Source organism: Notamacropus eugenii, chromosome 1 (genome assembly GCF_028372415.1).
Source record: "Notamacropus eugenii isolate mMacEug1 chromosome 1, mMacEug1.pri_v2, whole genome shotgun sequence".
In the NCBI taxonomy this organism is placed as follows: domain Eukaryota; kingdom Metazoa; phylum Chordata; class Mammalia; order Diprotodontia; family Macropodidae; genus Notamacropus; species Notamacropus eugenii.
Genome location: NC_092872.1, coordinates 364,513,543 through 364,537,082, shown reverse-complemented (window position 1 = coordinate 364,537,082; position 23,540 = coordinate 364,513,543). Strand labels below are relative to the sequence as shown.

Sequence of the window (23,540 nt, the reverse complement as noted above, 5' to 3'; positions counted from 1 at the left end):
GAGGCTGAAACAGTCTCTAATTTATTAACAATCCTGAATTTGCAGCTAATCTGACCAAGATAACAAAGATAAATAAGTTTCTTCATTTTCTGATTTCCTATGAGGATTAGGTAACTAATAGATTTTTGCCTCCCTGTGTTCCCATTGCTCTCTTACTAAATTCTTCCTTCAAATGAGATCAAATGTGGGAAAATGTATTATGAAACACATGGTTTAAATACATGACCTTAATTTCTATGTGGGGAATAGGAAGATAAATGGGAAAATCAAGTTACTGGAAATTGTCACTTGGCCAATGTCAGCACAAAAGTAGTCCCTGTGTTGTTCCACTTTCAGCTTACGAAACTGGGGGAGGAGCTCTTTCTAGTGGCAAATAAGAGTGAAATTTAACAGTGAGCAAAGTGAGCAGCTCAGTTTACTTTGGGAGTGAGTGGTAAGTAATGTTTTTCTCTTCCAATGCTCTCTGCTCTGTTAATAAATCTCTTTGCTCTTTGATATTTGGGCTAATAGAATCAGAGAGTATAAAAGTTGAAAGTGACCTTAGTCCAACTCATGCATTTTACAGATGAAGAAACTGAGGTCAATAGTTGGAAAATGACTTGCTTAAATTTGCACAGATTTAAGGAGCAGAATCATGATTTAAATTCAAGGTCCTTTGATTGACTTTCTACACCTCAGGAATTCATTCAACGAGAAACCTCTCTTCCCATTTTAGCTCTGCTGGTAACTAGAAGGAAGCCACCATGGCAGAAGAATAGGTTAATTTTCTATCTGTGTGACTCCGTGCCTCAGTTTTCTCATCTATAAAATGTGCATATTAGTAGTTGTTTTGAGAAAAATGCTTTGTAAACCATACAGTGATATGGAAATAGGAGTAAGTATAATGATCTAAGGGCCTACCCAGCCCTAGTGATTTTGGTTCTGGCATTCTATACCCCAAGGTCTTGTCTAATTCTGACATTCTTTGGTTTACAATGCTTTCAAGTTCTGTCTGTATTTAGTTTTCTAACATTCTATATTCTAAAATTCCTTCCGATTCTGACTTCTTTGGTGTCTACGATTTACTGAGGGCTAAGCCTATAACAAGGTAACCTGATTTTGTAAGCACAGGATGGAAAAATGATTTTCAATAATTTGACCTTTTTTTTTCCTAAATTACACTGGTTCCCTACTGATGAGTTTTTTTGAAGGAGTGGGGAACTGAATCATCTTTGTGATTTAAATAGGACAATACATTTTAAAATATACAAGTTCCTTTAGAATTTTCATTGTCAATAGACTGGAGGTGAAGACAAGGTTTTCTCTCAGTTCCTTATTGCAGGTGCCTTACGTTAAAGATGACGTAAGGATAACTACTTTGCTGATATTTGAGAAACAAAACTGCTATACTTTTACTTTTTTGTCCCAAGAAACTAGCACAGTACCTAACACACAATAGGCCCTTAATCCAGGTATGCTATGAGTTTGGGAGAACCAATTGTTAAATTTTCAATATGAGCATTTACCTCCTGGAAATCTGCTCAAGCTACAAATCAGGGTTTGCTTTATTGTTTTGTCGATTGTCAAAAATAAAAGTGAGAGAGAAAATGGTAATAATGGAGATTAGATTTAAAAGTATGTCATGAGCACAAGTTTTGTTTTCTGGGAGAGCTGGCTGTTAAAAACATCAGCACACTCTTGTACTAAATTGATGTTTGATGATATATTACCTGATTGACTATAAAGCACTGAGTTCCTTATAGCAGGTGCTATTGTATTATCTGGATACTAGAACTTCTTGGTTCTCATTGGAAATGATCAGTTTCTTGGGAACAAATGAATCAAAGGCGTGTGCCCAGGAGGAGGGGTGTGTAAAAGAAACAACAAGGAATCAGAAGACCTGGGTTTTAATCCTTGTTTTTGCCTTAGCTCACTGTGTGACCTTGGGTAAATCCTTTCTCTCTATGCCTCTGTTTTCTCAACTGTTAAGTGAAAGGAAGGGTTTAGATCATATCTAAGAACTCTTTATCCCTTTCAGGAAACTAGATAATTCAGTAGATAGAGCACTGGGCCTAGAGTCAGGAAGACCTGAGTTAAAATTCAGTATCAGACATTTATGAGCTGTGTGACCTTGGGCAAGTCACTTAACTTCTGTTGTCTTAATCCACTGGAGAAGGGAATGCTCAAGTATTTTTGTCAAGAAAATTCAAAGAGTCAGACATGACTGAATAATAACAATAAGGTTCCTTTCAGCATTAAAGTAGAATTAAAGATTAAATTAGATTAAAGATCCTAGAAAGTCCTAGGTCTAAGTGATCTCAATCAAGTCATAACTTTCCTGACACCAGGTTCCTCCTTATCTGTAACTTAAGAAGATGAGATGACCTTAGTTCTAAGATCCCCCCTGGCTCTATCCAATCTTTCATGTATTTTTAGGAATAAGTCATGATTTGAAATGTCCCATCATTGTCCTAAGACAGCCTATCAATCCTAAGGAATAATTTATCAATTCCTTTGAGCCCGCCAAGGCTTTTGGTCTTTGAATAACCTTGATTTCAATGCAAATATCCCAGTGGGGAAAGGTCATGCACCAAGCCAACCTTCAGTTATCAATTAATATCTTAGTAGGTATTAGTACTAATGAGATACTATATAGGGAGGGAGTTTCAGGTGTATGGGGAAATGAGAGGATTGTAAGGAGAGCAAGGAAGGAGGAAAAGGAATTCATGGGGAAGGACCAAAGACAACTTCACAATTTTTTTTCTATAGCTATCTCTGACTCTGAGAGTAAATCAAGGACTGATAATAGCAAGAGTTCCTTCTCCAGCTCATTTTACAGATGAGGAAACTGAGGCAAACAGAGTTAAGCCCAGAGTCATAGAGCTAGTTAGTGTCTGAGGCCAGATTTGAACTCAGGAAGATGAGTCTTCCAGACTCCATGCTCAACAATCTATCCCAGGGGTGGGAAACCTGAAGCCTTGAGGCCACATGCAGCCCTCTAGGTCCTCAAGTGTGGTCCTTTGACTCCAAATTTGACAAACTAGAGGGCCACATGTGGCCTTGAGGCCGCAGGTTCCCCATTTCTGATCTATCCACTGCACCACATAGCTGCAAAAGTCCAGTTCTGCTTACCATTTAGCATGCAGTAACTTCAGTGTTCCTTCCTTTCCACAGATTAAAGGTTGGAAGAATGCAGCCTGCCTATATTCTAGGGCTGCTTCTGATTGTATTCTGTATTACTGGGCTGTGTTACCCCAACCCAGAGGAAGTTCAGACTCATGACCAGATCCTGGAGGGGCAACCTGGTAGTATGAATTCAAAATTTTCTGCAGTATACACTGACTTTGCATTAGTTCTATACAAGACATTTGTTTCAGAAAACAGTGAGGAGAATGTCCTTTTCTCTCCTGCAAGTGTATCAACTGCCCTTGCTTTCCTGTCTCTGGGAGCCAGAGGAACCAGCCAGACTCAGATTGTAGAGGGCCTGAGATTCAATTTAACAGAAACCCCAGAGGCTGAAATCCACAGAGGCTTTCAGCAGCTCATCCGCTCCCTCAATCTTCCAAACAACACGTTCCAACTAAGCACAGGCAATGCTTTGTTTGTTGACCAAAGTTTGGAATTGCTAGAGAAGTTCCAGAAAGACAGCAAGTTTCTATACTCAGCAGAAGTTTTCCCTGCTAACTTCCAGAACTCTGATTTGGCAACACAGCAGATCAACGATTATGTAAAGACGAAAACCCAAGGGAAAATCACGAATTTGTTTGACAAACTTGAAAAAGACACATTAATGATTCTTTTGAATTACATATACTTTAAAGGTAAGAATTGTGAGTTCATCTGGATGGTTTATTCTCAAGGGAAAAAAATGTATAAGACTGTTGGGCCCATGACCTCACATTTTTTCTCATAGACAAGCCTTCAAAGTTTGTTCCACTGGAGTCTCCTATTGGCTTTTTGCTTGTGCTACCTTTCCTCTTGTCCTAAGGGCCTCATGATCAAAACTACTAGATTTAGATGTATTGGACCTGGGTTTGAATCTCTCAGTGTCTCTAGACTAGTTACTTTCCCCATTGAACCTGGGTTTTTGTTTTTGTAAAGTAAGGAAGTCGAATTTCATAAGCTCTCAGATTTGTGATCAATTTGAAAAAAAAAATAAAGGGGATTTAGTCTTCTCTCCACTTTTGCTTTCTGCTTTGGCAATTAGCATACAGTGATTCTTGCAGATTCTTATTCTGTTTTTTTTGTTGTTATTGTAACCATGGAATCATAGAATATTAAAGCTGGAAAAGAGCTCAGAGATTGATCATCTACATAGGATCAGTAAGGTAAAGTGGCTTGTCCAAGGTGATACATTAAATAAGTGCCAGAGCTGAGACTCAAACCTTCTTCTAGTGCTTACTACTCCAGGGTATATGTAGGTCAGTTGGTCAGCAAGGGTTCATTAAATATTTATTTTGTGCCAGGCATTGTGTTAAGCAATGAAGATACAAAGGAAGTTCAAAACAGTCCTTGTCCTCAAGGAACTTAGTTTGGAATGGAGGAAATAGCATGAAAAAAATCACCTATGTGCATAAAAGATTTATACAGAATAAATGAAAAATGAGCTGAGAAATCCATTAGTAGCTGGGAGAACTGAAAAAGGCTTTCTGCAGAAGGTGGGATTTGAGCTGAGTCTTGGAAGAAGCTAGGGAAACTAAAAGAAAGAGGTGACGGGTGAGAGGATTCCATTCATGGGGGATGCCCAGTGCAAAGATGTAGAAATGGGCAATGAGATGTTAAAGAAGAGACAGCAAGAAGACCAGTAGAGATGCACTGTGGGATGCAGAAAGTAGAGTAAATTGTAAGACGACTGCAAAGGAAGGAAGGGACCAGATTGTGAGAAACTTTACACACCAAACATAGGGCTTTAGATTTGATCCTAGGTGTAACATTCTAGGGACGAAACACAGAAGGGTCATGAGAACAAAGAGGATGTTTGTAAAGTGTGTTAGCTCCGGTCTTTGATATGAACATAAGAGGAATTGGTCTTTCTTGGTTCCCTCTTCCTTGATGGACTGAATACCACTCCAGACTTCCAGGGACATGAGGCATACGCAAAATGTTTGAAGTCATCTTCCTCAACCTTAAGCCTCTGTGTCTGAGTCTACAGAAATCTTTATGTCCCTGCGCAGGAATTCCCTCACTATCCAGTTTTAAAAGTTTCCCCCTCTTTACTTTAGGCTTCCTATACACCCTGAAGCTATGCATGGCTGCAGTACCTTGAAATTCTCTCTTCTCAAAGACAACTTAGTTGCTTAGGACAACTAGTTCTGTCCCGTAGGTGAAATTTTGGCTTCTCTACCTATTACCATAGGATGAAATCAGAATAACCTTCTCTGTGGAGCCACATGGCCAAAACCCATGAAGCCTGGACCGCAATGGTCACCTTCAATTAGTCAATGGTGCTTCCAGCAAAAGACCCTGTAGACTTTCCAATTCAAAATCCCTGCCATTAAGTTCCTGTTCCTCTGGTTGGTAGCTCCCTGGAAACACTGAGATGATTGACCACTGATGCTTCAGTTTTACTTACTTTCCTGGAAATAGTTATAACTTGCAATTATGTTTAAGTATTCCATACATTTTCTCACTGTTGTCCTATATCATAAATCCCACGTATGGATTTGGGATCTAGGATGTGGCAATTCCTCCTTGGTATAGATCACAACCCACCCACACTTCTTGATTCTATGCAGTTCTTGTTCCTATCTTTCCACGGACTTTCCATAAGGGAAACAACTTATGGGCTAATGGTTTTTTCAATGGCTATGTCGTGGTTATTAGAGCAGTACTTGATTTTTCTCTCCAGTAATCCTCCCTCTTGCAACTTGGCAACCTCACTTCCTTTTCTGGTAGTGCATATACTCATTCATGTATTTATGCCTTCTTTCAGGTACAAATCCTGCTGCAGCTTACTGATGTCTACCATTTGGGTCATCTGAAATAGTGATTTTTTGGAATCATGATTGTTCATTATTTCCATATGTTATCATCCATAGGATATAAGTGGGACTTCAGAGATGGGTGTTTAGGCCAAAGAATGGCTTTGGATCATTGGAAATATGGAAAAATTTCCTGAATGTGATCCAATAATATCTCCTATTCAATCCTGTTTCCACCTTTTTGTCCATCTATAGAATCTGCTCAAGGTGTATGTATAGATCTATGAATAGTATTATCCCCATTTTCTCTTGCAGCCAAAGATTTAAGTGACCCATTTATTATCACATTCATACTCAGATCTCCTTACACGAAATCCAACAGTCTTTCTTTATAACATACCTCTGATCTTTAATGATTCCTCGTCGAGGTTTTCTAGAATCTGGATTCATAAAAGATAAATATTTTAACATTCAGTAAATACGGCCAATTCCTCACCAATAAAGGGTAGGGTCCAGCACCACAGGCTATTTGTGTATTGGCTTAGCCAAATATATGATTATGCAAACCACTTGTAAGGCCAGTGTGCTTTCTTCAGTTAGTTGTTAGAATCTGGGGATGGAAAAAATGGACCACACCCAGATAGGAAGAATTGTTTTCTTTTTCTCAATTTAACAAATTATAGCTTGAGTTTCCTAGTTTAGTTGAATCCCAAGATTGCTCATGGTATAGCTAGAACAGCATCCATCAGCATTTCTTAAGCATCTGCTCTGTCCTAGGAACTGTAGGTGCTAGTGTAAAAAGAGAAATAGTTCCTGTACTCAAAGAACTTATAGTCAGTTGAAGAAGATAGCATGGACACATATCTTGTTGGACATGAGAATCTGGAAAACAGCTCATTTTCATCAGTCGAGACCCACAGAATGTTAGAGTTATCAAGGGCTTCAGAGTCATAGAACTGTAACATATCCAAGCTAGAAGGAGCGTTAGAATCATAGGATGTTGAATGTTAGAATTTAGAGCCTATTTTTACAGCAGGAAAGAATATTGCAATCTTTCCATTCCATTATATTCTTATAATCATAGAAAATGAAATGTTAGTAATAGAAGAGATCAATCTATCCAAAAGCATTTATCAATGTCATTTATTGTACGAAACCCAAGGAGATTAAATTCTTTCAGGAAATAAAATGAATTCAGAGAAATGAATGAATAGATTAATATGTGTATATATGTATATATATGCAAAATAAATACAAGATAATTTAGAAGGTAATGCTGGCAACTAGAGGGATCAGAAAATTCCCCATGCAGAAGGCAATACTTGAATTGAGTTTTTAGAAGAAATTAGAGATCTCTCTTGACTTCAAATTGTGCCTACATTTTCAGGTTAGTTTTACACTACCCTAGCTTTTCTCTTCTCTTCCTCTTTTCTCAGAGAGTACTTGCCCCGACTCTCCTTCTTTTCATCCAAATTTCCTTCCCTGCTTGGCCCAGCTGCCAGCTTTCATTGTTCTGTCATTATTTCTCCTTTAACCTCGCTGTGGAGGTCTATGTGTTTATTTCATAAACTTTCTGCTGCCACCAATCTGCTACTTTAACGGTTTGGGCTGCACAGTATGGACTGGTTGGAAAAGGCCTTCCCAAAAGAGACAAGACAGGATGTAGGATTTAGGAGACTTATGTCAGCATCCCTGATTCACCGTGTGGTTCTAAGCCTTTCATTTGTCTTTTCCCTGTCTTAATTTCCTCATCTGTAAAATGAGGATAATAACTGTCCATGAAAGGTGATCATTCTTTTATAGTTTTGAATTGTGCATCTTCTCCATTGTGTATCATGTATCCCTAGGATTGCTAATGCATCACAAGTGAAAGAGTATGCTTTCTGACTCCCTTGATATGACCAGTCCAGTTCAACATTTATCTCTACTCTAATTATTAATCTCTAGACGATTCCCCAATGTTGTTATGGGATTCACGTATAAAGTCTTAGGTGTAAAAACTAAATGCCATTTCCATAGTATTTGTTGGGTCCCCACAGCCAGACAGTCAGCCTCCAAACACACTTGTGCATTCCCTGCTTTCCCCATGACAACTATAACACTATTTCCCCCGATGTGCTGAAGTTCTAGGAATTATGGGTGAAAGAACTGCAGAAGTAGTATCTATTTTTTGTTGATCTGATTCATTATGTAGGTATGTAATGTAGATAGGGAAATGTGTTTCTTGGCTCAGTTCCAATGCTTAAAACTTATATCAACCCAGACAGTAAAGGCAGCTTGAGAATGAGGGAGAGATTATACACAGAGAGACTCATATTACTACTAACTATTGTTGTATGTTATATATTACACATAATATTAAATATTAGACTAATACTCCATATAACATTTAAAGTCCTTCACAATCTGTTCCTTTTCACCTTTCCAGTCTTTTTACATTTGACTTCCCTCCATGCACTCTAAAATTCTGCTAATCTGACCTGGTTAGTGTTCCTTACCCAGGATATGCCCTTGGCTTGTTCCCCATGCCTGTAATACTCTCCTTTCTGGCCTCTTACCTCCTGGCTTCTCTGATTCTTCAAATCCTATCTTCTCCAAGAGACCTCTCCCAGCTGCTTGTGACTTCCCTTCTGAAGTTACCATCCATCTACTTACATAGTCAGGCACATTGTACTTTGTCACTGACTGTGATGTCATTTTGTCCTTTTCAAGTAAAAGGATAATGAGTGACCAGCTTGTATGTACTTAGCTATTCCCATGTTGTTCCCCATGTTAGAATGTGGTCTTTGAGGACAGGGACTGTTCTTGCCTTTCCTTTTAACTCCAATACTTGACACAATACTTGGCAGGAAGAGCTTAAATGATTCTTGACTGATTAGTGATAATAATAGTTTCCACATTACAGTAAACTTTATGGATTTAAAAGGAACTTAAAGCACATTATTTTATGTGATCCTTACAACAGTCTTGTGAGATAAGTGGTGGCTGACATTGAATGTGTAAAGAAGATAGGAATTATTCTCATTTTATAGATAAGGGAATTGGGACATTGGAAAGGTCTAATTCGTGGTCAAGAATGACATCACAAGTCTCATAACTCTCAGTTCATAGTTTTTCTCTTTTGGGAAGGTATCTACCAATCAGCCTATACCAAACCATTAAAGTACCAGATTGGTGACAGCAGAAAGTAGAGCATATAGAAAGAGAAAGAGACTGATGGTGGCACTAGGCTTCCAAAATCATTTCAAATTTCTCAGGGCTTGATCACAAATTTTTTGGGTTGACTTAGTCAGGAGTAACTAATCTCTGTGATTGTTGACTCATGCTACCCAAGCTCATATGAGAAAGAATGAGTTAGATGGGAAGACCAAGACATTAATTTACTGTGGGAGGTAGAATTGGCCTATGAACCAGAGTAATCTGGTTCTCATTATCTACCCAGGCTACTCCCTTCTTTCTGGGAAGATCCCAACTAGAAACCAAAATTACAGTTTGCAGTTGCTTCTATAGGTTAGCCTCCTTGATGAGGCCCACCAATGGTGTCTCTAGTCCTTCTAAAAGTAGAGTGACCAATGAACCCTGAACTCACCCCCTGAACCTGTCGATCTATCTCTGTCTCAATAGACAAGGCAGGCTCACTTTCTTGCTGATCTATTACATTTTGTATGCTATAATGATTATGGAAAAAATTAAAAATCTCTTAAAAATGTGTTATTGATCTTCTTTTTAAAAAATTACTGATTCTTCCCAATGACTCTCTTGCCATCAATAGAATCTTCTTTGTAAAAAGAAGTTAAGCAAAGAAAATGAATACATTGTCCGTGACTAGTAGAATATGCCTTGTACCATGTCTACATGCTGCCAGGCCCTTGAAGAGAGCAGGGAAGCCTGCTTTGCTGTCAGTGTTCTGATGCCATGATTGGTTATGCATTGACCAGATTTCAAAATATCAGTCCACTAAGGTCATCCTGCATCCCTTGGATGATCTCCTTCTTTCGGTAGTATTGTTGCTGTGGGGTCTGGCTACATGGCCAGCAGTTGTTCTGACATGAAGAAGGTTGCTTTGGCAGAATTGCCCCAGCCACCAAGCCAGCCTATCCTAGCAGGCTGCTTCAGATTAGCCCATCATAAAGGATCCTGCAAACACTGTGTCCACAGAATTGCCAAAGACTCTAGTTGTGGTTAAACCTTGTTTTGGCTATAAGGTGATGTCAGGGACAGTGTTGGTGGTAGACAAGACATTTTCAAGGACTGAGGGAGGAAAGTAGCTAACATTTATAGAGTAGTATGAATCTATTAGCTTTACTGATACTACCAAATGACTGTCCTAAAGAGGAAGAATAGGGGCGGTGAGGTAGTGCAGTGAATAGAGCACCAGCCTTGAAGTCAGAAGGACCTGAGTTCAAATATGGCCTCAGACACTTGACACTTACTAACTGTCTGACCTTGGGCAAGTCACTTAACCCCAATTGCCTTGTTTTCTCCTCTCCAAAAACAAAAAAGAGGCAGGATGTGGATGATCATTCCTGCATTACAGAAGAAACTGAAGCCTACTAAGGAGAAATGACTTGCTCCGTCACATGGTTACGAAGTGGTGGTTTATGGACTGAGATCCAGGTCCTCTTACTAATGATCTTCCATTTTACCTCACTGCTCTCCAAAACTATACTACACCAAGATGGAGGTGGTGATAAATAGAGATCCACACTGAACTTGGGAGCACCAGGCCAATTGGAGAATTGAAAAATTGGAAGGAGGCTTAGATTTCTTTGAGTTCATGAAGTATGGCTTTTCTATGCAACATTCAGAACAAGTAATCAACAAGTATCTGCTTAAATATTGCTTATGATAGTGAACTTAATACCTACCAAAGTAGCTCATTCCACTATTCTATGTCTGATCATAGACATAGAAAGATTTTATTTTTGTTGTTACTTCAAACTAAAATCAAGTTTTATAACTTCTATCCAGTGCCTTCTATCTAGCTCTGGTCTCTGGTTACTTAACTTCTTTCTTCCTCAATTTCCTCAATTATAAAATGAGGATAATATTAGCTCCTACCTCACATAGTTTTTGTAAGAATTAAATGACTGAATATTTGTAAAGTACCTAGTACAGTTTCATAGTAGGTGCTTAATAAATGCTTGTTCTCTTATTCTCCTTATCTTAGATCCACTTATTTTTCCAGGTTCAATTCCAGTTCTGACTCTCATGTTCTTCCTATAGTCTCACTCCCTGTTCCTTTCTCTGCACTTGTCAGTTTCATTCATTTGACTGACCTGTAATTGAACTGATCTCTGACAAAATGGACCAAGTTTTGTAAAATGAGGTGGTTGGGCTAGATGGCTTCTGAGCTCCAAATCTATGCTCATTTGCTTCAGTGTTTCCACATTCTACAGAAGGGCAAAATGGCCAAAGGGAAAGAGCATAGGGTTTCTCAACAGAGAATTGAAGTTTAAACCCTAGATCTGCATTTGAATGCCTTGTTGAGCTTGGAAAAGTCATTTAGCCTCTTTGAGACTCATCTTCCTCATCAATAAAAGGATGGTGCTATTCTAGAGTAATTCTGGGCTCCTTTGCTCACTAAATCTGTGATCCCGTGATCCTTTGGTTCAGGATTTTTTCTTTGTCTTTTTTTTCTTTTTCTTTGGCTAAATTTCCTCTGTCTCATGCCAACAAGAACTGTGGGAACAGGAAAATGATTCAATGAGGAAAAGGGTGGGAGTGGTTTAAGTGCTTTTTTGTTCAGGATCTTAGTATTTTTTTTTTTAAAAAGAGGTTGTGAGTGTACAATTTAGAGCAAGGATTCTTAACCTAGAGTCAAAGGGTTCTTGGAGAGATTTCAGGGATTTCATAAAATTGGATGAAAAAATACACATCATTTTCATTAACTTCAAACAGAATTTTAGCATTTTCTTAAATTATAAATATAGACAACAAAACATTATTCGGGCTTCACGGGGCTTTTGCCAAAAGGATCCATCTCTCTCTCTCTCTCTCTCACACACACACACACACACACACACACACACACACACACACACACACAAGAGGTTAAGAGCCCTTGGTTTAGAAGTATCCAGTTCAGCTTGCCCTATCTGTAGATACTACTATAAAATGCCTCTTATGTATAATATTTTCCTATGTCTTTTCTTCCCTCTATTAAGCTAAGTGGCAAACACCATTTAAATCACATGACACTTCAAATGATCAGTTTTTTGTGAGTAAAGACAAGGTTGTTGAAGTTCCCATGATGAACCAAGATACATTTTACACCCGTGTTTTCCAAGACAAGGAGCTTTTCTGCACAGTTGTAGAACTGAAGTATATTGGCAATGCTACAGCACTTTTCATTCTTCCTGATGAAAAGAAAATGAAGAAAGTTGAAGATGCTCTTAGCCCAGAAGTACTAAAAAAGTGGGAAAATTCACTTCAAGAAAGGTAATTATCCACTGTTGATAATCTCTAGGGTAGCAGCATTCAGTTTTAGCATTACTCGTTCTATATTTTAACCTGTGTTCTAATGTTCTTTCCATCCCTAACGACTCTATTATTTTCTGACATCATCCATTACTGTAAATACTACAACAGCTCTTAGTAAAATCTTAAGAATAAATAAATCTACGTGCTTTTTCTGTTTGTTTGCTTTTGTGCCTCTTCTATTCCCAGGGTCTAATTATTTGCTAATGACCCCAGTTAAGGCATTAATCAAAAACTGACATATAACTTCCCAATTCTTTTTTTTTAATAAGTAAGATTACAATATAGACTTTTGAACTGGAAACAACCTTAGAGGTCATCAAATATATTCATTTTACAGATGTGGAAACTGAGGCTCAAAAACCAAAATGACTTGACCAAGGTTACAACCAGCAGAAATTCCAACTGATTCCAAATTCAGGAGTCTTACTGATGTACCACACACTCACACCCTCTGAAATTTTAAGCACCAATTTGTTCCTTATTCCACTTAATTTCCCATCCAAGGCAACATCTATGGAGAGGTTAAAATGTCAGTTTCCCTATCTTTTTTGAAACCTACCTTAAATACTCCAAATAATTCTTTCCTCTGAAACTTATTAACATATAGGTTGGTATCACTCTTTGAGTTCTTTTCAAATATAGTCTTCTAGTAGTCATCAAAATTTTTATACTTTGTTGTTTTTTCCCCCAAATATTACCTCAGGGACAGTAATAATAATGACAGCCATTTTTTTATATATTACCTTCTATGTGCCAGAGGCTCTGCTAAGCTTTACAAATATTATCTGATTTGATCCTCACAACAACCCTAGGAGGTTGTTTCTACTATAATCTTCATTTTATAGTTGAGGAAACTGAGGCAGGCAAGGATTAAGTGACTTGCCATGGGTCACACAGCTAGGTAGTATCTGAGGTCAGATTAGAACTCCAGTCCAAATCTCCATCCACTGTGTCACCTAGCTATCTGTCCAAAACTATGTCCTATGCGTCTTCTGTACAATGCTTGGTGCTCTAATGTATGACCTCGGTCAAATAATAGTCTCTTCATCCCATTTTTCCCATTTTTTAAATGAAGGGATTGAGCAAAGGAATTGCTAAGAACTTTTTCAATTCTAAATTCTCTGTTCTAAATGCTCCATATTCTAAAGTACTTTATAACTTCAGTGTTTTGTGTTATGTGGTCTAACATTCAATTTCTATAAGGCACTTTTCAATTCTGATATTCTTGTGGTCTAAATTTTTTTTTAATTTTTATCCATTTTAAACTTAAATACAAAGTGAGGAAAGAAAAAAAGAACATTTCCATGTATACAGAAGAATAAGAGAGGATTCAATAAAAATATGTCATCCAACATTCCGTGATATGAAGATACTAGTTACATAACTCTAACTTGCAACATGCTAACCAACTAGGATTTGAAGGCCCTTTTAGTTTTGACAAGTTCATTTCTAACTCTAAGAGTCTCTCTCTAGGGTCCTAATGTGTTCAATAAATATTGAACTGAAAGTTAAATTGAATGTTAAACTGAATATTAAGATGGTTTCATGGGTTTCCTCAATGCAAAGGTGCTAGAGAATAAAATGGTCACAGTGCTCTTTTCTCACTATTTTTTTTTTGCAGAGAGATCAATCTCTTCTTGCCAAAATTTTCCATCTCTAGTAAATATGAACTAAAGAAGATGCTTTCAACAATGGGTATTCGGGACATCTTTACCAATCAAGCTAATCTTTCTGGAATAACTGAACAACACAAACTCGCAGTTTCCAAAGTAGGTTCAACAAATGTATATGATTACTTCTCACGTTTTCAGGTACAGAGGTTGAGGTGGGCAGGATACTGAATGCTGCTTTGGTAAGGTAGGTGAACCTGATCATGTTGGTAGCATTACAGTGATATAAATAATGACAAAAATATGCCTGTGGATCCCATGGCCTCCTACAATTCTTACAGATTCCATAGAATCCAGAATAAGATAGCTTATTATGATAACCCATGTTTTCAAATACAATCTAGCTCCCTAGAAATATAGTAATAATCCATATACCTATAAGGAATCAAGGTTAACAAAGTATCTTCATCACAATAACCTAGTAAAAGAATTGTTACTGTAAAAATAAGGAAAACTTGCCATAGGTCACTCAGCTGGGAAGTATCTGAGATTAGATTTGAACTAACTTCTTCCTGACCTAAGTCAGGAAGACTGCAAGGGGAGGCACTTTGAGGGGAAGTGATTTGCTGAAGGAACAAAACCAAGGAATGGCAGAGCCATTTGAGCTACTGGTCCCAAACCTAATAAATAATAATCTTAGCTAGAAGAAAAACCCAAATGAGGTTACAAAGAGTTGGACATGGTGGCAAAGAATTAGAAATTAAGGAAAGGCCCTTCTGTTGCGGAACAGCTAGACAAGTTGTGGCATATGATTGGGATAGAATATTATTATACTATTATCAATTGCAAAGGGAATGACTTCAGAAAAGCCTGGCAAGACTTTCATGACCTGATGCAACATCAAATGGGTAGAACTAGGAGAACATTGTACATGGTAACAGCAATATTGTTATTATAAACAATTAGGAAAGATTTAGCTACTTTGATCAATACAGTGACCCATGATCCGTGAAGCCAAAGGGATCATGATGAACAATACTATCAACCTTCAGAGAACTGATGAATGCTGAGAACAATTTGAAGAATATTTTTTCACTTTATTTTTCTTGTGTGTGCGTGTGTTTTTTTTTTACAATATGGCTAATGTAGAAATATGTTTTGCGTGACTTCATATGTACAATGGGTATTACTTACTGCCTTCTCCATGGGTCTGGGAGGAGATGGAGGGAGGGAGAGAATCTGGCACTGAAAATAAAAGTGAAAAAAAAATTACTTGACCTAAGTGGGATCACAGATTTAGTGCTAGAAAGATCCTCAGAGACCCTCTAGTAGAAACTCTATCATTTGACAGATGAGTAAACTGAGGCCTAAGGAGGTTCAGTGATTCCTTCAATTGCCACAACAACCCTGTGAGATATTTGCTATCACTTTAATAGCATTTACCTTTCAGCTAAGTGGTGCAATGGATAGAGCACAGGACTTGGAGTTGGAAAGAAATGAGTTTGATTCTTGTTTCAGACATTCTCTGGCTGGGTGAGCCTGGACAAATCACTTAACCTGCTGGTGCCTCATTTTCTTTATCTATAAAATTGGGAATAATAATGGCACCTGTGTCCTAAGGTTGCTGTAAGGCTCAAATGACTTAATGCAAGTAAAGCACAATGCAAGCCTTAGAAGACTATGTAAATGTGCACTGTTATTCTTTTCAAGATGAGGAAATTGAGTCTAAAGGAGGTTAATAACTTGCCAGAGGTTTCAGAGCAATTAACCTTTCAGATTAACATTTAACAATTAACAATTAACATTTCAGAGCAACGAATTCAAATGTCAGTTTTCCTGACTCTAAATCTAGTCTGTTTACTCTATAACAAGCTTTTTATTTCCTAGATATGTGATTGTGGGCAAACCAGTTCTCTTTTCTTGTCTTCATTTTCATCAGCATTGGATTTACAAGGTGGTTGTGAGAAACATACTTTTCAAATGTGAAAAAAAGAGATAGATTAATTGTTCTTCAAAGTGTGAAGATAATTCTGAAAATTCAGAGTGATATCTGATTGTAGAGGGCCTTGAATGCCAAGCTAAGGATTTTGTTTGTTACTCAGGGAAATCATCTTCCCTGACAGTTATGTTATAAAGAAGTCCCATGGTTCCTTGAGTCATGCCTAATTAATTTCAAATTAATTTGAACACTGGGCATCATGAACTGATGCAAAATCAAATGCCTAGAACTAGGAGAATATTATACACAGTAATAGCAATATTGAAATGAAAATCAGCTATGAAAGATTTAGCTATTTTGATCAACACAATGATTCATGAAGCCAAGTGTTGCTTCAGGACCACTCCAAATAAGCTTATTCTGACCAATGGATTTTCAGAATAACACTATTAACACACAGTATGGGTAGCTAGGTGGTGCAGTTTATAGAGCACCAGTGCAGGAGTCAGAGGAACCTGAGTTCAAATCTCACCTCAGACACTTGACACTCACTAGCTGTGTGATCTTGGGCAAGTCACTTAACCCCAATTGTCTCATCCTGGGTCATCTCCAGTCATCCTGATGAATATCTGGTGAGTAGATTCAGATGGCTGTGGAGGAGAAGTGAGGCTGGTGACCTGCACAGCCCTCCCTCACTCAAAAGAAAGTCAAGTGCAAGTCATGTCATTATTTCTTTGATGGCATGGTCTTCTTTGGTAACAAAGGACAAACACACACACATCAACACACAGCAATATAATTTCTGGATATGCTGCTGCAGTGGGTGATTGCCTTTTATAATCAAATGCATCTTTTGGTTAGTGCTGCATTTTTGTACCACTGAAGATCTTGTTCCCTCCAAGCCCCATAGTTTCCTTAGAGATCAGGAAAGTGAGATCACCTGCTGAATTTTTCAGCATCATCAGTCCACAAAAATGGGCTTCTTGCCCTTTAAAATAGATGTGTATTACCTTCCCCCCCTCAAACAATCCAAAAAGTTTGATTTCTAAGCTCTGTGAAGACTCATGTTGGCATGTACAATCCTAATAATCCAAACATGTATTAAGTGTGTCCTATGTGCCAGACATTCCCATGCTAATGACATAGCCCAGTAAATACACTGACTTTCAGTCTTCTAAGCATCCTTAATTGTAGCATATTATTAACAAGGGTGGGGTTCTGGGGCCTTAGAGTTTTCTATTTCCTGTTGGAATCAACAAAATTCCCAGACTTTTAAAACTATCTCTGAATGAGCCAGTGTAGTAGAGTGATAGAGCCCTAGGAAGACAGTCAGAAGGTATGGATTTCATGTCATGGGAAAGTCACTTCATTTCTTTATGAGTTCATTTCCTTTTCTTTAAAGTGATTATTGGGAGCGCCCAGAAAATCTGTGATTCCTTCCAGTTCTAACATCCTTTCTCTATGCTCCTTTCTTTCAAACACAATACACCTGGCATCATCCTATGAAATTTACATGTGTAATTTTTTCCTTTCCATTGCTAATTTAAGTGACTATTGGATAGCTGAGGCAGTTAGATGACTCTTTGAAGGGACTGCCGGTTCCAAAGTCAGGAAGATCCATCTTCATGAATTCAAATCCAGCCTCAGATACTTATTAATGTGCGACCCTGGGTAAGTCACCTGACCCTGTTTGCCTCACCTATAAAATAAGCTGAAGAAGGAAATGGCAAATCACTCCAGTATCTCTGCCAAGAAAACCTCAAATGGGGTAATAAAGAGTCAGACATAAATGAAAAAATGACCGAACAGAAAAATACAGTTGAACAGTACAGCATTTTTTCTGTTGGTATATTTTCCAAAGTGAATTTAATTTATTTTACATCAACTGGGGCCAGTCTTTCCCCAGCACTCCTGAATCTGGAAGTCTACCTTGGCATCAGTGTATATATACTGGAAAGTGAACTTGGCATACACAAGAGAAGTCCAGATGGGTTAAACTACAACAGTGGGGGAAAATATTTAAAAAGTTAAGGAATGGAGAAAGGCATCTGCTCAAGAAGCTTCAGTGGTTCTCTATTACCATCAGATAAAATAGAAAGTCTACTTAAAGCCTATCACAATCTTGTTCCAACCCAGCTGCCAGACAGATTTCACATTATTCTGCCTCATTGTTACTATGAAACTGACCTCCTTATGGTTCCATACATGACATTCTGTCTCCCCCTTCCATGCCTTTTCTTAGGCTGTCTCCCATGCCTGAAACGTTTTCCTTCCTTCCTTTCGCCTCCTGGAATCCCTCTTCCCTTTAAGAATCATCTCAGATTTCACCTTCCATATGCAGTCTTCTCTGCTAAGGCCAGTTATTACCACTTTCCTAATTCTGAAAAGACGTTGCATTTACTTTGTATATAATTTATATTTACTTGTTTCCATACTTGTTGCTCTACCCATTCTCCAATCTGCATACAGTATCTCATTTCATCCTGAAATGAATGTTTGGGGAAGGAAGTGTAATTATGGAAGTGCCTATACACTTGTAACTTAGTCATGGGAGTACCATAAGGTGAATTCATTTCAAATTCCTCTCCTACTAAATCTGCTGTCCAAATTGTTCCTTTTTAAAAAAATTCTCCACATTCTCTATGGTATACACAGCAAGTTAGCATAGAAAAGGAGATAAAATGTAAAGTGACCTTGAACTCTAAAAAACCTGAAAATTAACTCCTTAATAATAGAGTTGTCAGGGTAGGTAACATAGAAGAGTAGGGAGAGTTTTAGTTTTGTGTCTGAATTTGAATACCTGCTGTGACATTATATGCCAGTTACTTTTTTTAAAATGTGTTGATTTCCCCATTAGAACGTAAAGCCTTTGGAGACAGGGCTGTCTTTCTGTTTGTGCCTGACAGATTATAAGCACTTAGTAATACTTGCTGACTTGACTGTGTGATATTGGGAAAGTCATCTAACCTCTCTGAAGCTCATCTCTGAAATGAGGTTAGGCTACATGACCTCTATGGACCCTCCCATCTCTTCATACAACACTGTGAGACAAGTACAATCATCTGTGCTTCATGTACAAGGAATATTGGGCTCAGAAAAACTACATGATTTGCCCATGGTTATATATGAGAATAAAAGGTGGACAGTCTAACAAATAACTAGTAAGTGTCAAAGGTAGGATTTAAAATCCAGCCTTCCTAATTATATGGCCAGAACTCTTTCTATTGTATCATGTTAAGTGGAGAATGAGGAGGTGGGAGAAAGAGTTGAATGTGTAAAGTAAGAAATTAAAGAAATCAGGGAAATGAATAGTTAGATGAGGAAGGATTGTTTCATTCATTGGCACACTTCAGTAGTTTTTCAGTCATGTCCAACTCTTCATGATCCCATTTGGAGTTTCTTGGCAAAATACTGGAGTAGTATGCCATTTCCTTTTCTAGCTCATTTTGCAGATGAGGAAACCAAGGCAAAAAGAGTTAAGTGATTTGCCCAGGGTCAGACAGTTAGTAAGTATCTGAGGGCAGATTTGAACTCAGGAAGATGAGTATTTCTGTCTCCAGGTTCAACATTCTATCCTCTTTGCTGCCCTTTTTGGGCATACTAGTAGATGGTTAATAAATGTTTGTTGATTGATTGAGGAGAAGAATAGGAAAGAAAAGGTGAGGAGTATAGGATTGAAGGATCAGGAGGTAGAGACTGAAGATTAGGTTGGGAAAAGGAGTAAGTAGGAGGGAAAGATAAAGAGGATGTGATGAGCATGGAAGTTATGGGATGGTGGGATGAGCAGTGTTGGTTGTTCAACCACTCTTATTGGCTCCAACTGCTGACTCACTGCCCAGATGGATTTCTTCCCATAACAGGGGAAAAATATCAAATTATCTGTAATTCTCTCCATCTTTTATAGCTCATAGCCTGCAGCCTGGCAAAGTAACTCAGTGTGAGATCTGAATCTTCCTCTTTTCTGAAGATTCTCCCATTGCAACTACCTTCTTGTTCCCAATGAGCAGAGCCAGCCAAGCAAAGGACTGTGGTTGACTTAGTTTATAAAGACAAAAATAACATTCTAAACAAAGAAAGGAAACAGACTTTCCCATGCCTTAGAAAGAAAGGCTTCAGGCTTGCATGATGGAGTCTAAGAGGGAAGAAGAGGTATTGTATTATAGCCTTGGGCTCTGTAATCTGAGAGAATAAAGATATTGCTCATGCATGATGTACCTCAGCAGCCTCACTCTCAGAGTACTGGCTTCTTTCTTTGAGGCAGTTATCTCTGCCTTTATTTCTTTTCTCCAACATTCCTTGACTTGTTCCCATTCCCTCTCTCAATCTCCTAATGTGTGTATGTTTGTCCTTTGTTGCCGAAGAAGACCATGCCAACAGAGAGATAATGACATGACTAGCACTTGACTTTGTTTTGAGTGAGGGAGGGCTGTGCAGGCCACCAGCTTCACTTGTCTTCCAGAGCCATCTGAATCCAGTGACCAGATACTCATCAGGATGACTGGAGATGACCCAGGATGAGGCAATTGGGGTTAAGTGAGTTGCCCAAGGTCACACAGCTAGTGAGTGTCAAGTGTCTGAGGTGAGCTTTGAACTCAGGTCCTTCTGACTCCTGCACTAGTGCTCTATCCACTGCACCACCTAGCTGGCCAGTCTCCTAGTATGCCTCCAATCAGAAGCTAGGGTCCTCTTTGAGTCTTCTGGATTCACCAAACCATTTTTAAAAGACATGGTGGTATGGAGTATCATTTTTATCCTATGGAGTGGTTTCTTTTCAGATTTGTAGAATAGTACCTTAGAGATCATTCAGTCCAATCTTCTTACTTTACAGAGGAGAAAATAGAGGCACAGTGAGTTTAAGAGACTTATAGAATCATGCCTCTAATAAGCATCTGAGGCAGGATTTGAATTCATGTCTTCCTGGCTCTCAGTGCAACTTTCTTTGTAGTATGCCACATATATACTTCATAAAGGGATCACCTGGAATGGCAAAACAAAGTTACTCTAACATGAAGACCTATCTAACATATCACAGTTCTTGTCACAGGTTTGTGCGTGGCAAATTAATACTGCACACCAGCGTAAACTGTGAACAAGGCCATAAAGGGAGGTAGTGTTATAACAAAAGACCAAGCAGCTGTTAGGAGGACTTTCTTTAGACACCTGAACCTGTGATCTGGCCCATTTCATCTTCAATAGGAGATTGTAATTTCCACTTTTGGTAGGAGGAGGAAGAGAAGGAAGAGGAGAAGGAGGAAGGCCCCATCTCTTTTATTCTCCTCTTTCTGATAAGGGTAGGCTAGAATTATAGTTATCTACCGTACATCACAGGGCAGCTAAGTAGCACAGTGGAGAGAGTGTCAGACCTGCAGTCAGGAAGATATGAATTCAGATCCAGCCTCAGATGCTAGCTGTGTGACAAATCACTGAGCAAATCCCATAACCTCTCTGTTCCTCATGTTCCTCAACTGTAAAATGAAAATAATAATAGTGCTTAGTATGGTGCCTAGCACAGAGCAGATGCTATACAAATGGGTATTCCTTTCCCCTTCCTTTCTGGAAGCGGGTACTGGGAACTAAAGGGTTTGGATTTCCTCACATGGCTGCAATTCCAGATCTCCTGTCTGCCATTCAGACACCGCCCTTGCCTCTTAACTCTGATCATCTCAGCCGTCTCTCCACCAAGTTGAAGTCAGGTGTCCCACCACATGTGCAGCAGGCAGTGTCAGAGGGCCAGCCTTCAGACAACTGACCCATGCTCACCTGGGCTGGAATGAGGCTACTTCACAGTCCACGTACACAACATTATGAAGTCCCTTTTCTGTGATCAGGTCTGTGAAGCGCAAACTCCCTTATAAAAGCCTGAAGGAATACAGGTGAAGAAGATTCTGGAGGACAGGAGGGTGGGATAGGGAATTAGGGATGAGAAATTTAAAAGGATAAGGAGGCCAAGAAAGAAAGAAAGTGGTTAGAGAGAAAAGATGAGAAAGTAAAAAATAAGAAGAGGGTAGGAGGGAGAGGATAAGGAAGAGAGCATGAGGAGGTTGGAAGGAGGAACAATGCAGTGTATGAGGAGAGTGGAAGGATATTAAAAGGGGTATAATGAGGATGGAAGAAGCTGTGGTGGCAACTGTCCAGAGCAACTACCAACTGTCTGCAGCGATCTAATTTTCTCAAAAATAGAGAAGAAATATTAAAATTCTTACCTCTCCCCTCTATATTTCCCAGCACTGATTTCAGCATGGTAGTGATCTTAGAATCTCTTTTATTTGTCAATGGCCAACACTGATTCGGCCATAAGATCCTCCAAGAGCTCCTGAGGCCCAGCACCCAAGGCCCATGCAAAATTCTCTCAGCATCCTTCATGATATGGTTCCTGTATCTCCACCTCCAGGTTCAGTAATATTGTTTTTCCCCCTTACAGGTGGTTCACAAGGCTGTGCTAGATGTAGATGAGGCTGGTACGGAAGCTGCGGCTGTCACGGCCATCGAGTTTGTCTTTACTTCAGCAATGTGGCCTTCACCTCCAGTCATTAAGTTTAACAGACCATTCATAGTCATTTTGTGTAATGAAGGAACCATTCTTTTTATGGCGAAAGTCAACAACCCCCAAAATGCATAGTCTTCTTGAAGAAGAAGGTCTGATCCGTGAGACTTGGAAGAAAAGGGAACAGAAGATCTACTCCCAGGTCAGCCTGTCATATACTAGGTGACCCTGGGCTAGTTCCTCACTCTCTGTAAACATGACTGTCTACATTTACTTTTTAAAAAAGGGTCATCCTGATGTGCCTTAAGGGGTCTATTGATTATGTAATAACATTTCTAAATAGTAGGGGAATATTTGACAAACTTTAGGCACCATTGCCTTAACAATAAAAGGTTACAGTTTCTTTTATTATAATAAATCAATCATTGAGAAACAATATTCTTTGAGCACATTTTTTTCTTCTTCATTCACTCATTCATTCTTTGTTTGGATACTCTGAGCTTTAGTTTCCTCATCTCTGAAATGGGGATAATGATAGTTGGATAGGGTTGTTGTGAAGAAAGCACTTAGTGGACTTGAAAGTGTTACAGATGTGTGAATTATTATGCATTCAATGTTTATTAGGCATCTACTAAATGCTTGGCTTTGATCACTGTGTTGCAAGAGATAAGAAGATAAACCATGAACTCTTCCTTCAATGAGGTTATAGTCTGGTAAAAGATATGACAGGGACATATTCAACTAGAATGTAAATTAGAATGTTATAGGTAGAAATATAGATGCAAAGTGCTATAATAAATAGGAGGGGGAAAAAGATACTTTCACCTTGGATGGTGATTGTTGTTGGTTTTTTTTTATGTTCTTGTATGATTTTTTATTCAGTATTTTTACATCAGTATCGATGAAAGTTATTACTCAGAGATTTTTCTTCTTTATTATTTCAGCTATTTGTCTCGTAAAAGGACTTTGAAAGGATACCTAATATATTTTTGTAAGCAATTTATATAATATTAGAGTTAAGTTTTCCTTGAATATTTGGAAGAACTCTCTTGCCTAGAATTTTTATTTTTGGAATTTCTTTTGTGAACTTAATTTAATTTTTTAAAAATTTTATTAAAAATTTT

The 23,540-nt window shown here is 38.4% G+C and overlaps 1 protein-coding gene across 1 annotated transcript; it reads left to right on the top strand.

Moving 5' to 3' along the window:
- The first annotated feature begins 302 nt into the window (after nt 1-302).
- LOC140518308 (alpha-1-antichymotrypsin-like) lies at nt 303-22,852 on the top strand. Its single transcript, XM_072630326.1, has 5 exons — nt 303-433; nt 3,154-3,800; nt 12,068-12,341; nt 14,005-14,152; nt 22,354-22,852. Exons 2-5 carry the CDS (start codon nt 3,170-3,172, stop codon nt 22,549-22,551), a joined length of 1,251 nt encoding a protein of 416 aa, XP_072486427.1. The 5' UTR covers nt 303-433; nt 3,154-3,169; the 3' UTR covers nt 22,552-22,852.
- Nucleotides 22,853-23,540: the final 688 nt, after the last annotated feature.